The following is a 16,298-nucleotide window of genomic DNA, read 5'->3' on the forward strand; positions in this document are numbered from 1 at the left end:
TCGCAATCATAGAGAACGTGTCGTCCAACATGCTACTTCGCGTCTGCACTGCACCTGCAGAAACCTCATCAGCGATGAAACTTTTGCACGACGTATGTTCGCTGAAATCTTCAATATTGATTTGTCCATCATCATCATCATCATTGGTTTATTAGCAATTTTATCAGTTCAATACACCACAAAAAATGCGATACAATGAAAAGACAGGAAGGTGTCGAAGCGACAAGGAGCAGTCTATGGAATCTGACACCCACCTTGGCCTAGGCGATGTAAAGAGGAGGCATGCACACTGAATGAAAGTAAAGAAGATAGTATAGAAAAAGAAAGCGACAATAAATAAGGCGGCATGTCATGGGAAGCGAGATCGATAGGTCAGTCGTGGTCCGGTAATCTTGAGGATGGACTGTGTAGCGGTCGCTGCAACGACTTGTTGCAAGACACGCTGGTATAATGCTTGATTGGAGTCGACGCTACAGCTACAGTTCCCGTTGCACGCACTAGTTGACTGACTAATGACCGCTCTGAGTACTCTTGCAATCCTGATCACACACGCAGATCCAAGGAGCTTTCTTTACTAGCACAGAACAGCCAAATAGTAGTAATTAGTGGTCAGAAACTTGTAGATTTACCAGGTTCAAATCATACTGCAATATATTAACGAATATAGAAAGAACAAAGTTAGATGTATCTAATTGCCTGTATACGACTCTGTGACTTGAGCGAACACGCCCGCTACGGCGCTATACACTGGCGAAGTGGCGATCTCTCAAAGCACGTGCTTCGCAGACTATACTTTATCGATACGAGATTAAGGTCGTGGGAAATGAGGTTAGGAGAGGGTAGCACGGGAAGATTACTGGCACCCTGCTGGGACGGATGTTACATTCCCCACTTTAAGGACATTTTTGTGCAACACAAAATGTCTTTACAACTATTTTCGTAAACAATGTGGCTCCACGTCGGGGTAATCGGACTTTTACAAACATTACATCGAACACAAAGGGAGAAATAGACCCTAACAGGCAACAGGTAACAAACACAAACAAATGCTAATCACATACATTATACAGCAATAATACAAACAGAGAAGGATAATCTCAGACCAAAGCACCAATTATACAACATCAATCACCCACAGTTTTATACTCGGACACTTCAATACAATTCGAAACAGCGGGAGCAGAGCACGGATGCAAGCTAGTTAAATGTAACTTTCCACATTTCACACAAACTACACGTTTTGGACAATCTTTACCATGGTGCATTCTAGTACATCTTTCCCCACATCCATAACATAAAAACTTGTCACGCATAAACGATATTCGTTCAGGATACGGTAAATTCTCAAAATCCACACAATCTGGGATTTGGTGGTCATTTTTTCCACAAAACATGCAATTATATTCGCCTGACATAACATTAGTTCCAAATGAAACACATGGCCTATCACGGCCATACTTTTGAGCAGATTGCGGGATATTACTATTTCGATTTTCGGTCAACATTCTGAATTCCGGCATATTTTGAAGCTCTGACTGATCTCTTACAAATGACACGAAATACTCAAAGGGTGGGTAGCAATTTTGATCATTGGTCTCCACTTTGTATTGAAACACTTTAACGCGCCACTTCTCGACCAGTGACGGAGGTAGCTTCTTCACCACATACATATGACTTGACGAGTAGTCAAGAATGCCTAACTCCGGCACAAACCTTCTGTTCACAAAAACTTGCTCCAAGAAATCAGAGAATTCTTGCAGCCCAAGTCTATCATTTTCTTTTATATGACGCCAACCTTTCAATTTATCTAGGAAGGCCAGCCCAACAACGACAGGGCTTCCATACCTACTTCGCAAGTCACTTATTGCTTTTCGATAGGATTCCTCAGAACCACGCAGAAAATAACATTTCACAACTTTTAGCGGGCCCGGACCAAGATGCTGTTTCAACAAATTCATCTTTTCATGAACACAATACACTCTATCTTCAACTAACGCTTTAAACGAATTTTCCCATTCCATATAATTAGTTTCATCGCCATCAAAAACCCAAACTTTTATATCAGGTATTCGCGTCAACGGTTTCATGTTGTATTGACGATCAATTGGTATATCGATAGATTGATTTACGGGCATCTTTACATACGTGTTTCGACCGGTTGCTTCCGGTTCAACATGTGGGACATTGTTCATTTGCACGGGAGTTTCATCAATAACTGGGCCGTAGGATACGGGTTCACTAGATTTCACATTACATTGCCTAACTTCAGGACACACATGTGGGTCACTAATAACGAAGTTTTGTACCTTTTCCTCCGAATTCAATACGGGAACCTTGCACCGAATATCTGCATAACTTGGCTCTTCACGTACGACATCTTCATCATCATCAAAACCAAAGAGGTTTTCGTTTTCCTCCCTTTCAATTTGCTCACAAGCCTTGATCTCGGCTCGTTTTTCAGCAATTTGACTCTTCAGAGCCAATTGCGACAACTTTTTCTTCATTTCAGCTTCTTGCTCTGAAAATTCCAGCTTCGCTTCCAGAGCGGCTGCTTCCCTTATTCTCGTATGACGTAGCTCTTTGTTGCTGGCGAGGCTGGTGCGACTGTGTTGTGTATGGCGACTCGATCTCGAGCCGGCTCCAGATCTCGCGCGGCTACATACGGATCCATTTTCGGATGGAAGCATCAGGAAGTCCGCAACGGCTTGCCGCATTCTTTTAAAATCTATTTCAACCAACCTCAGACTGTTGGTGAAGTCTTTTGTTTCCGTACTTTCCGCGTGATTTGAAATAATTTCTTCAGTAATTTTCTTCATTTCGTTTCGATGGCTAACAACTCTTTTCATTTCTTCACGCACTTCCTCTTTATTTGTGCATAGCGCCATGGCAGTCTCAGTTGCGTCCAAACATCTTTCAACTTCTCTTTTTGTTTCACGGAACTGGCGTTCAAGTTCAACCAATCTCTGATCGAATCCATGGAAAGTGCCGTCACTACTGGTTGGATCGTCAGAACCCACTGACTTGCTCTTCGCGGGGCTCTGGTCCACATTTTCTTTTTTGACACTTCCACGTTCGTCTTCAACATTCTCTGAACTTGATGGAACTGGGCAGCCAGCACTCTCTGGCGTTGCCACAGTTTGACTTTGTACGGCTGAGCAGTCAGCTTTCTCTGGCGTTGCTGCAGCTTCCATTACTTTCAACTTCTCCGACTTTCAACTTTTATTTGTGACTGGTAAAGTTTCTGACTGTAGCGGTCGCTGCAACGACTTGTTGCAAGACACGCTGGTATAATGCTTGATTGGAGTCGACGCTACAGCTACAGTTCCCGTTGCACGCACTAGTTGACTGACTAATGACCGCTCTGAGTACTCTTGCAATCCTGATCACACACGCAGATCCAAGGAGCTTTCTTTACTAGCACAGAACAGCCAAATAGTAGTAATTAGTGGTCAGAAACTTGTAGATTTACCAGGTTCAAATCATACTGCAATATATTAACGAATATAGAAAGAACAAAGTTAGATGTATCTAATTGCCTGTATACGACTCTGTGACTTGAGCGAACACGCCCGCTACGGCGCTATACACTGGCGAAGTGGCGATCTCTCAAAGCACGTGCTTCGCAGACTATACTTTATCGATACGAGATTAAGGTCGTGGGAAATGAGGTTAGGAGAGGGTAGCACGGGAAGATTACTGGCACCCTGCTGGGACGGATGTTACAGACTGTATTTATTTAGTAGTAATTGCTTGTATTTCGACTTGAATGTGGACATGCTCGTCGACTGTCGGATGGCCGGCGGGATACTGTTCCACACATCAGGTCCGGCATATTTGATAGAGCGATGATCTTTTCGGTCGATCATATGATATTTGGACGACGTGGACGCGCGTGTGTTGTACTTGTGCGCCGATTAATCCTGTCCTTAGCAAATTAGCCCAGCGGTATACAGAGGCGACCCGCAATACATGCAAGTAACATTATTTTTGACCGAATTCACTCATTACCTTTGAAAATAATTAGCGCTTCGCGCGGCTAGGACATGGATGCACAATGTACACTGAGTTCTCATGTCATAATTCTTATCGATTTTGATGCGTATAGTTGGGGTCTTTAAAAATGACTCTTTTTCTCAAATCGTACTGGCTACTTGATAAAATTGTTAGGTTTCCTTATTTAGGCTTACACACCAAATTTGGTTCAATTCCAACCAGTAGCCGCATTGCTACAGGAGAAGAAAGTTTTTATTTATTATATAAAATGAAAAACAAAAATTTTGAAAATTTTCTGTCCCCCTATGAAAGTGTTAGGTTGTCTATAGAATCGATGCTCAATAAATTTGCTTCAAATCCAACCAGTGGAAGCGGCGTTATAGCCGTTGAAAAATTTGGATTTGAATAAAATAGTAATTACGGTGGGCACCACTTCAATAAGTAATATAAGAATTGGTCACCGTAAATACTATTTTAGTCATAATCCAAATTTTTTTACGACAATAAATTTCTTCTCCGGTAGCAATGAGGATACTGGTTGGAATTGAAACAAATTTGGTGTTTAGGCTTAAATTAGGTAACCTAACAATTTTATCAAGTAGCCAGTACGATATGAGAAAAAAATCATTTTTGAAGACCGCTAGCGTATAGTTATATAAGTCTAGTTTTCAATGTAACCTAATCCGGTTCGCTCATTTCAGACGACAAAAACATTGTCGTCAACATTCATGTGGCCCGCGAAATGATTCGTAAATCTCATGTGGCCCTTTGGCCGAAAAGGTTGGCCACCCCTGGACTACAGTGTTTGGCTGCTATGGTGTGAACGCGGTAGGCCAGTGGTTCTCAACCGGGGGTCCGTGAAGCAATTTCAGGAGGTCTGCGAAACCTCTAAAATTACAAAATGTGTAACAATTTAATTTCTTGCTTCAAATAGAGAAATCATCAAGCAGTTTAACTTCATAACTACTAAAACTTGATGACTCGCCTAAACAGAATGGCCATCTGAGATGAAATATTCTAGTGTGCAAACTCATTTTAATTCTCAATTTGCCAACAGCTTACTGACATTGCTGATTAGAAAGGTTTTGTTGGGGTTTAGGAATAAATTCGTTCGCAAAATCGTCCATTTTCTCCTGTGATATACATAGCTTACATAACCGCTATTCCAGAATTACTTGAAGATGAGCTGCGACATAGAAATTACTAGTCAGGATGTTATATTGGTGCCATGTAAGTTGCGGTCAGACCCAAAGCCAAAGGTGTCGTCACGTTCCCTCTAGGGTCCGCAACAGATAACCGGTAGATACGTTGGCCTGCACTTTATTGTACAACAGAAAACATGAACGGACTAAGGATGAGAGCATCGTACATAAGAAGGAGCGCTGGTCGTACATCGTCGCTCGATCGTCAGATAGAAAAGCGGCGGCAACTGACGATGATCTTCTTCTAAATAAGCAGACTTCGAGACAGGGTTGCGCACAAGCAGCGCCGATGATTGTGATCGCTGATGCGGCGTCCAGACAATATGTGCAGTGTGCACTGGGGGCGTAGCCTATGCCTTTGCGAATAGACCCAGGCTCGCGATAAGAAGAGCGCCAATGACATATAATCCTATACACTGCACAATGCATGATTACCATATGTATAGGCCAATATGATCAAATCCTTTTGACGGACAGAGCCGAAATTTCAGTCCTCGACCAGTAAGTCACATACAGGCCAAATAGTCCACATATTCTGGTGTATAGATAAGCATGGAAAATCCACAAAATAAGAGTCATCGGGTCTTCCCCAAATTATTGAAAATGACTCAGCAATGCCGCGTTTCAAACTGCTATAGATGCTAGATGCGCGAAACACTACTTTCTCCGAACCTATAACGCGATCGATCGGCTAATTGTACAAATATAACGATATACGCCCGTAGTTGTCGTGTTTACAACCATCAGATTATGTGATGATATCGATATGTGTCTGTTTACGATGCAAAGAAAATTCTAAGTTCTTTCGTCGATCTTATCAATGCAAGTCCTTGATATATTGCCCAGGAAGTACGTCACATCGAAACGCAAGCATAGCAGAGGGACAAGAGCATTCGATGGTAACAATGTAGATAGCTCGAAGTGTACGTATCCTAGTTTCGGCCGCTTCTCATTTTTGTCCTGAACAGCATTCAAAGCTATGTATAGGGGAAGACTAGTGCAGTTCAGGATGGCTATCTGGAATGTATCGGTGTTTGTAGATCATGTTTTCTGGTGTACAGACCGGATAATGAATGCGCAGACATCTAAAGGTTTTGCTTAGCCGTATACATTAGTTAGCAGTCGGTTTGAGAAACTACTGCCACATTTCGTTATTATACTTAAAACTTCCTTTACGTTTAGTTGTGATTATAAAGATTTGAAGTTGTGTGTCGGTTTGGCTGCAGGATTATTTAAACGAAGTCGAAATACGGACAGAGCTTGGCAGCAATAGAAGTATTCAAACGTCAATGGGAAATGCCGTCAGCGCTGGATTCGAGCTACGTCGAACTACAATCACTGTTGGAGTGAAATCAAAATATAGCAAACGGCAGATATTTACTTTCATCCTAATTGGTAGATGTTTTAACCTAAGGCGTTATTTGAAAGGTTTCCGTTATTCATTTATGCATTCCAAAATGCCTGCACGCCCACAAATCAGCGATAGTGTAAAAACGAAAACTACATGCTTCGGCTACACGGTGAAGCTACAGTAACATCATGTATATTCGATGGTCTCGCGCTTCAGATCATCAATTATGTAGCCTAATGATTTCCTGCGACTACTAATAGCGTAGTTCATCAAGATGCAAGCGGGCTAGACCATGAACGGTGTTTCAGAAGATAGATTTGATTGTTAGTTTTACTTCAAGATAGAAATAAACGCTTGTAATATTGTGTACACAATACACATGTGAATAATCCGTGCTTCCAGCACTATAGCTGAAAATGATCAGACCACATTATAACAAGTGCTAATTCGTAAACGTTACGTTTTTCTACATAGATTTCATATATAGATATAATATTAATATACATATATACCAAGTTGTGCATCGTTTTATTCTCAATGGACAAGAAGCAAAAGAGTCACAAGAATAACAAAACTGCAACGGTAAATTTGAAACTTCATTAGGTGATAGTGAGCGAATAGAGTAACCAAACAACGCTTCATTGTCTATTCATCTATATATTGTATTGCCAAGGCGAGAATATTAGTAATGAGGTACCAGGAAGTAGCTCGTAAAACCATTTTACTAGTTGCCGACAACTGCATGACTCGACGCTGTCATGTAGTCCGCGGAATCAGCGTTTAGCAAATCCTCGCATGGAACTGACCCTAATCCCAAGAACTAGCCTATTTGTTAGCAAATAACAGAAGACTGCTCATAGCTGGTGAATGACAGTCGCCATTCCTCGTCCATTTACGATACCTATACGTTTCAGTCGTTCTGTGAATCGCGCGTTATCTTTGTGAATGACGAGTTGTCAGACATGCTAATGCGCAACCTTGTGTCCAGCAAATCCCGGCCGCCGATTCGTTCACAAATTACGAGCATTCCGGTTGGTTATCAAAACATTTTGCCGATGGCTTGTTCAAAAAGCGTTGGCGAAAAAGATATTGTGTCTTGTCGAGCGGGACTTTGTACCTCTACGAGAAGCAGGTATGTAGGTTGTGTACATTGTGTATGTACCTAAATATTACAATTTGTGCATGTCGTTACTGCCATATTCGATGAAATTGCATCCCGATTACACTGTCACATTTTTACATCAATACAACTCCGAGCATGGGTGTTTTTAGATTGCTTCGACATAAAATTATCGCTAATTCCCGTTCAGGCTTCAAAAGGAACGGATGCATCCAGTATCGCCATTGAGCTCGGTAAATTCTCCGATTGCACCCAAGCGACATCTAAGGAATCGAAGAAGAGTCCTTTTACGATAGTGCTTGAGCCCGCGGCTTCGAACAATAACACGGAAATGAGCAATAAAAAGCACGACGCTGGTGTAAGTATGTGTACTGTTCAACTTTTTTCATATTATGCATAGGAGCACTGAACAGCATATGATCTACGGAAAAGAGGACACTACTTACAAATCACAAATTATGAAGTAGCATTCGTTTATACGGGGAATATGGAAATTTTACTTCTACTTTTGATGTGTTGACTAAATGAAAAGGTCATTTTTCCGATCCCACTCCCGAATGGCCCACCACACGTATCATGGGTTGGTGTTGACCATATTTTTTTAAGTCAACCTTGCAGTCTGAATCAAGATTTCACGTATAATATGTCATTTTTAGTTGTCTCCGAAAGACCATCTGGCTTGAAAGCTATAAATGAGGACAAATAGGACATCTGGGCGTCCTCGCAGGACATTTTAGATTTCTTGAGGTTCATTTTAGATTTCTAGAGGACATATATGCTATTCCTAACCAACTGTGATAACGAAAATTAAGAGAATTTTATGCATGAAATAAGAGTTGTGAATGCATATGTATGTACTTGTACACATATTGAATAGTATATATTCATATTGAAATGAACCCGAATAATTTCGGCTGACACTCGTCAGGGGTAATCGTCAGCAACTAGTAGAGAATTCAAAAGAACGACGTATATCAACCATCGTATCGCAAAATATGACGTCACCAGCACGAAATTTCAAAAACGAGAGCGTTCAATGTACTATTTGTAGATGGTATACACGAACTCTTTTTGTTGACGCAGCCTTGGCTGGTGTATTTTGATAAAAGTTGACTCCAAGGCACAAATGAAAGTGTGAACGGCCTCTCCCAACGACACATAATCTGTCGTCTCGATAATAAAAATCGCACGAACGGGATTATCCAACAAATATTTGCCAATTGCAGAATTTATGGCCTTTGATTGTTCCGGATCAATTGTTCCGCATCAATCTTGAGTGGATGAGTCAAGGGTGAGCTTTTCACCGAGCGTGATGCACGTGTTCTAATAAATCTAGGGACATGCTGATTTATGCGTTGCTGCAAACGCTTTGACGTTCTTCCCACGTAACCACAATCACAGTGGGACCTATATTCGTACACCAAATTACTTTGCTGAAATGCAGGAAGCACGTCTTCATATGACATATTTGTATAACGCATACATGTAACAGACTTGATGTACTGTTGATATAAAAATAGATGTTTTCCGACATACTGTATAGTTATGATGGAAACGATAACCTCGCCTAAAGGTTATCGCATCTCCATCGTCAAAGCACCTCGATGGTGAAGACGAAAATATAACCGATCTTTCTCTCTCTCTCAGGATTTTTTTAATTGTAAGTATTACTTGTCTATGGGTCAGAGTTGCGGTTCGCTTGATTCGAAGTGTGCCTTTTTAATGCACTACATGACTATAAGCCGTTACAGTCGTAACATGATTGATAGTTTGACAATCTCGATAACACTTACATTAGCAGTGCCCCAAATCAAATAAATGTTAGTGCATTTGCGAGGCCTGTGTAAAATAAGGCGCATGACATCCATTAGAAATGTCACTCTCTTGCAGGCTGCAAGAGAATTTCTCTTCGCTGATGACGAAAATGAAATGAAAAAATGGATCTCAGTTTTGAAGGAATCCCTTTCGTTGAGTTGCACGGTACGTTACATAAATTTTTTAAGATACCCGTAGCCATAATTATTATTCGTAATGTTGTGGTTACCGTTGTATAGTTTATATTTAAAGATTGGAATTCGGGAATTGTCGCTATAGATCAGAGGTAGCCAACCTTTTTGAATAAGGAGCCACATGCGATTTTACGAACCATTGCGCGGGCCACTGAGTGTTGGTCATCTTTCGTAGTCGTCCTATATGAGCGACCCGGATTAGGTAACGGTGAGTGCACGACTTATCTGACTATGCTCCAATATCGATGACATTAATGCCATGAAAAATCAGTGTGCATTCATGTTCTAGCCGCGCGAGGCAGGGAAATATTTCAACGTTAACGAATTATTTAGGTAGGTCAATGATATTGGTAATTGGATATATTGTGGGTCGTGCTTTCACCGCGGTGCTCAGATTACAGGAGAGGACTATTCGGCGACTGGGCAATGGGCATATACACCAGTATCTAGGGTTCGGCCAAAGCGCGTCGATCATTTTGGACCACGACACGACACGAATAAAAACTTCAAGTTAAATAAATCAGCCGCGAAATGCCCTACGGGCTACTGCATATAAAGTTACAAATATTTATGACACAGGTGGGGCATGGTCCTTTTCGCCTTCTCTATGCTCCGCCAGTGCGTCGGAACTGTTTTACTAGTCATCAATATCCCAAAATTCGCAGTTAGGCTAATCATAGTTTTGGTTGAGCTTGCAGTTAAATATTAAATTACGTAGGCAAGTCATTTTTGATAATATAACTTTTTTCAAAAATTATCACGCCCGTGACTTAAAACCTTCTCTGCATTTCGATGTTCAAGCGGTGGGATACGGAATATTTTCCAAACGGAAAGTAGGCCACGACTATAAGAGGTTTTGAACTACTGGCGCAACCTAACTGGTATCTTCACGATCCAGACGTTATTGATAAATCAGTTTTTGATACCCATTGGCGTGACGGTCTCGGACATTTGTTTTGCTATATTATTTCAAGTCGACCCATTAATCATTGGGTAGATGTATGTAAATGATTGACATTTATGTTACTCAAGCGGTTCCTTTGCAAAGCTATCTGCATAGTATGCTTGTAGTGCTCTCAAAACATTTGTATAGACTCCGCACTGTTGTACTAACGCATGTTAGTAAGATAAGTAAAGGAATCCGGATGAGATTGTAGGCGTTTTATGAATATCAGATATTAAAATGATGAATTAGTACATATTAATATCCGCATTCGGTTTATAGGGCTTAATGACGGTCGGAAATAGTTCGACACGCATTCGCCTTGAGTGCTTATCACTAACCTAAAACTATAAAGTGTCGATCTTTTAACCTATCCATGATATAAATCCGTCAGGAATGAATATGTTTATTCCAAGTAATTTTGTGATATCGTATTACTTGTAAGGCGCCTCAGACGGCAGGGCGTTCGACCAACAAATCGATTATCGAAAAGTTGTGCGTCGTAAACATAGAAGATACGCGGGAAAGCTAGAAATTTGCAAGTTCATAAGTTAAATTGCAGCATCTTCGTCACATAACAGTGCATAAGTACGACATACCTGCACAGTGCGCACTCGTCGAATTAGCACAAAGTAGGGGGAATTTAAGACAAAACATTCGATGTGCTGAACCACACTCCACCGTAGGCTACTCTTTGCGTATGACCATGATCAGTGACCACCTTCAAGCTTAAATGCACGTGTTTTCTAGTTCAAACACAAGTTACCGTTACATTGGGCATTAATTCAGATACCGTAATACCACTTGTCTGAGAGACATCCTACTACCTGTTCATTACGTCGCTATATTGTACAATGTGTGTCTTGAAAGGATGAAATGGATAGAAACTCTGATTACGACTGTGATTACTGGCTAAATACTATGGTGCGTTTTGAGATTGACTGTATAAATCCTAAACGATTTTGACACACCAACTTCGCTATTAGGCCTACACAGTGCTTTAAGAGCGGGGTTGTAACCAAGTCACAAGACTCCTAGTCACAAGTCAATCTCACTTTTATAGTTTCGACTCGAGTCAAATCGAGTCATTTTCAATTCATCACCGAGTCAAGTCCGAGTCCAAGTCATCAAGCAGGGGTTCGAGTCCAAGTCATGGTATTATGACTCGAGTCCGAGTCCAAGTCATTCTGTTGACTCGAGTCCGAGTCCAAGTCATTCCGTTGACTGCTCAGTTTCCAGTTAAAGTCTGGTTAAACCCACTTTTATAACTCTTTTTGGTGATATTGAATGGTTCGCATTTATAATATACAAATTTTCTTCACTTTTAACAGTTTCTGGTTGCATTTTCAAGTACCAGTATCAATAGACGAAATCCCAATAGGGTGCGGGTTACTTTACTATTCTTCGAAATTACAATGAAATGTCGGTCTTGGCCGCCTGATTCTCGAGTCATATGACTTGGTTCGAGTCATGCGCAATGACTCGAGTCCAAGTCGAGTCAATACATAGATTGATTCGAGTCGAGTCGAGTCATTTCCGTATTTTGAGAAAATGACTAGAGTCAAGTCGAGTCATTAGAAAATCGTGACTCGAATCTGACTCGAGTCATTACAACCCTGTTTAAGAGTAAGATGCTTCTTCATCGCATTTCCTGTTTTTGATAATTCTGTAGATTATTTGCCATTGAGTGTGCGATGTGCATTTAACAAGTACTTGAAGAAATGTTCTTTGATTATAATATTATATAGGGATGGTGTGAACGTGAGGTCGCGTTGTGTGTGTGAACCTCAGAAATTTGAGGTTCACGTTCACAAACGAACCTTGGTATAGTTCTGCACATTTGAACCTTTTTCATATATTACAATTTTCACGTCATTATAACAAGTACTTGAAGAAATGTTCTTTGATTATAATATTATATAGGGATGGTGTGAACGTGAGGTCGCGTTGTGTGTGTGAACCTCAGAAATTTGAGGTTCACGTTCACAAACGAACCTTGGTATAGTTCTGCACATTTGAACCTTTTTCATATATTACAATTTTCACGTCATTGTACTTGAAATACACTGCATTTCAACTGCGGGTCGCTCTATGCATGGCGCTGGCAGCATAACAAATCATCACTAAACGAGCATGTACCTAGACAATCTCAGAAATTTTACTTGCTTTGTTACAAAGGTTTGGACGAAATATCCAGCTTTCCGTTTGTGAATATTTAGTGACTCTCTGCTATGAGCTTGACTCGCAATCGCACAACATCAAGAACGAAATACGCTACCTTACCGTACCTGTAGCCTGTAGGTAGTCAGCGAATGATGCTTATTCGATAAATCAATGAAATTGATATCGTTGTCTGATGTCAAGAATCTAGCAAGCGTACGGGGTCCATCTCGATTTCATATGTAACTTGTTATGGGGTAATATCGGTAACAAGCACACTCTGCTCAATATCAACGTAGCGACACTCAGACGCCGAATACACTGTCCGTTCTGGCCTGGACCGTTAAGGCGTCAGCTTATATTCCCTTGTAAGTCCTTGTCGAAATCGTTGGCAAGCGACAAAAGATATTGATGGAATTAATATATCATTTGATTGCCCCAGTTGATACATTTGACGACGTTTAAAAAGTCAGTATGTAGGCCAACTTCAGCCTTGAGGCATTAGGAGGCCCGAGTCGTCGCTTGGTATCGTGTACATTGATATACCACTTCACTGAAATGTAGGGTTAGCATTAGCAATATGACGTTACGTGCCGTCATGAGGTTCACTTTCGCGTTCACACAGAACCTTTCAAAAAGGTTCGCGCTCACACGAACCTGAACCTTTCAGAGCCTCACACCATCCCGAAGGCAAGGTTAGGAGTTTGATTAATTGATTTCACGGAATAGCTTCGAATTCGACTCGATCCTTACTATTCGCTGCACTTCAATTCATGGTACATTGAAACGATAAAGTCATAATAAAATGTAATGCTGATGATGAGATCCAATAATTCCTATCTCACCGTATCAATTTAGGGACCGAAACCAAAACTGGAGCACGTGACCAAATCAAGAGCAAGGCCTCCCAGGAGCGGGGGAGGAAACAGAAGGCCACCGACCAAGCAGCATCTGAAGGAACGGGTAAGGAAAAAACACGCCACGAATTTCCGTTGTTCTGTTCGAGCTGACTGATCAATGATCATATGCTCTTCACTGGCTGTAATATGCGGGGTTGGTTATCTTGTTCTTGAATCATTACGTAGACCATATCTGACCAATATTTCGTTCGTGATTTATCTGTAAAGGTTGATATCGGGTCATCAATAGAATTATGAATTCATGGCCAGACGTGGTCACAGTAGTCACCATTGGTACTCAAGTAGAAGTAACGTCGTAAATTTCTACTCTTCTGCTCTAGCAGAAGTAGTGGTTTTCATTTGAATAAAGAAGTAAGTATTTTAGACTAGGTTTTGCCTAAAGCACTAAAAACAGTGAAATATAAGTATAAGTAGACTAATATCATATAATCAGTTTAGTATAAGCAGAGCCTCCTTGAGTATACTTCGAAAAAGTAGAAGTGCTTCTTCACTGACTGTGCATTGTACACAATAAATGACTCGATGCCCAGTACGTCTTTGTATATCTCTCTCACGGTTTGTCATACTTACACTTCAACAGGCACTGACATCTGAGATTGCAATGGAAGATTCTATTGCGGAACCTGAAAAAACTAAAAAAGGTATGGGAATGTTTTCTTCGGTCACAATGTTTAATATAACTTTACAAACAATTTAGAAACCAAGTCTCGTATACCCGCGGTCGCGATGAAACCCCCTGGCAAACCAATGGTGCCAAAGAAACCGCGTAGCGTTTCCAATCAATCCGATACACCAGAAGAATCGAAATCAGAGGATTCACCGCCTGCCGAGTCTAAAGAGGATGACTCTGACGCCGTAAAGGAAAATTCGAAATCTGCTCCTATGTCGCCACCTGCCGCTCTAAAACCAAAACCAAAACCGGAGCCAATAGAAGAAATTTCCCCAGAGAAAGATGCGAAAGTCGAGGAGAACCAATCGGAAAAGCTAGGTGAACCGATGATGCTAAACTCTGAAGATAAGTCAAAGAATGTCTCAAGCGAATCTGTTGTAAGTTCTGTAACGGAGGGGTCTGGATCTGTGGAATCCGCATCTGATAAATCTGAAAAAGATGGCGCTGAGAATGTAAATAAACCAGGTGCGAAATCGCCACCTATGCTACCACCCGTCGCTCTAAAACCAAAACCGCGATTGGAAACAGAAATTTCCGAAGATAAAGATTCAAGCACTGGAGAAAGTCAGTGCTCCGAAACGACTGTAGCTTCGGGCTCGAACAATTTGAAAGGTACAGAATCTTTGCAAGCGGGTAATCCGTCACCAACAAACGCTAGCAATGACTCAGGCGATGCTGCTGTTAAATCTGATGACATCTCTCAGTCGGAAAAGTCCACATCTGCGGATTCATCGCCCGCGAAATCAAAAAGGAAAGAAAGTGAGACGAAATCACCGCCTCAGTTACCACCCGCCGCCTTGAAACCGAAAGTCAAAGCCCAGGGAGAAGACGTCACCAATTCTAATAAAACTGTGGATGCTGATATGTTACAAACAGATGTAAAATTATCGGACCGGAGCACTGAACCTCCTGCTCCACCAGCGTCTAGGAAGCCCAAATTATTGCCGAAGCCATCGCCCACTAAAGAAACTCACGAAAATAAAGCAACTGACTCAGCCCAGCAATCCATGGACTCTAATAACTCACCGTCTATACTGAAGCGCACATCTAGGGACATCACTGAAGACGATGCAAATACCGATTCTTCGTTAGCTGAGCGCTGTTCGCCACAGCCTTCACCAAATCGCGACAAACCACCTCCATCGCCGTCGCGAGCTTTGAAACCTAAATTACAGATTGATAAGCCTTCATCGACAGTTGAGGTTGACTTCACTACAAAATCCCATAATATTTCGACTCCCGTATCGTCTGATAACATGTCGAATGCACACGTTCGCCGTTCGTTGACCTTGAGTCCGTCTGCACCCACAGAGACTGTAAAGCGTGGATGCCGTTCGCAAACATTATAGGTTTTCTCGTATAATCCTATTTTTCATTATATCTACAATCACTTTCGATCGCATTATATCTATAGAATCAACCGACCCTACATTCCACCTATGCAGACCTTATCATTTTTGTGTATTCTTATTTTCTGTACGATACGTGGATTTACATGCGTTGCTGAAGTAATTGTTCCACAGCACACAAAAGTCACTGATGTAACATGTGTAACGGATGTCAAACAACGCTACTGCCACGTTACACGTGTTATCTAGGCTAAACAGGCCTAGTTTCTTTCATTAATCTGTTTAGTCCTTATTCTTTGTATTATTATACAAACTTCTAATTTCATTCAACGCACTGCAGCGCAATATAGTAAAGCCATTATCAAGAAAATAAGTAAATGTCATACCATGATTGGTGATTGCGTATGTTATAGATATCGTATAATCTTGTTAAAATATACCAATCGTTGATGATTGCATGCTTTCTTGACGTTCATATCAAAGTTCCACGGACCATCCTATGGGCCCGGGTTAATCGTGTATTTTATACAAATATAAATTCATGCAAGACACGCTCAGTCGTACATGCCATGCTAAGATTG

The 16,298-nt window shown here is 41.2% G+C and overlaps 1 protein-coding gene across 1 annotated transcript; it reads left to right on the forward strand.

Moving 5' to 3' along the window:
• The first annotated feature begins 7,000 nt into the window (after nucleotides 1-7,000).
• LOC145446646 (uncharacterized) lies at nucleotides 7,001-15,857 on the forward strand. The gene is made up of 7 exons (XM_080324997.1): nucleotides 7,001-7,128; nucleotides 7,535-7,678; nucleotides 7,857-8,024; nucleotides 9,557-9,646; nucleotides 13,637-13,741; nucleotides 14,279-14,339; nucleotides 14,396-15,857. Exons 1-7 carry the CDS (start codon nucleotides 7,084-7,086, stop codon nucleotides 15,715-15,717), a joined length of 1,935 nt encoding a protein of 644 aa, XP_080181123.1. The 5' UTR covers nucleotides 7,001-7,083; the 3' UTR covers nucleotides 15,718-15,857.
• Nucleotides 15,858-16,298: the final 441 nt, after the last annotated feature.

This window comes from Botryllus schlosseri, chromosome 9, assembly GCF_051294905.1.
Source record: "Botryllus schlosseri isolate E-star chromosome 9, Bs_hap1, whole genome shotgun sequence".
NCBI lineage: Eukaryota > Metazoa > Chordata > Ascidiacea > Stolidobranchia > Styelidae > Botryllus > Botryllus schlosseri.

Bases quoted from the DNA above. Each gene is read 5' to 3' on its own strand.
- LOC145446646 (XM_080324997.1), top strand. From the start codon at position 7,084: ATGGACAAGAAGCAAAAGAGTCACAAGAATAACAAAACTGCAACG. The intron at 7,679-7,856 runs GTATGTAGGTTG...ATTCCCGTTCAG, and splicing joins TGTACCTCTACGAGAAGCAG to GCTTCAAAAGGAACGGATGC. The intron at 9,647-13,636 runs GTACGTTACATA...GTATCAATTTAG, and splicing joins CCCTTTCGTTGAGTTGCACG to GGACCGAAACCAAAACTGGA.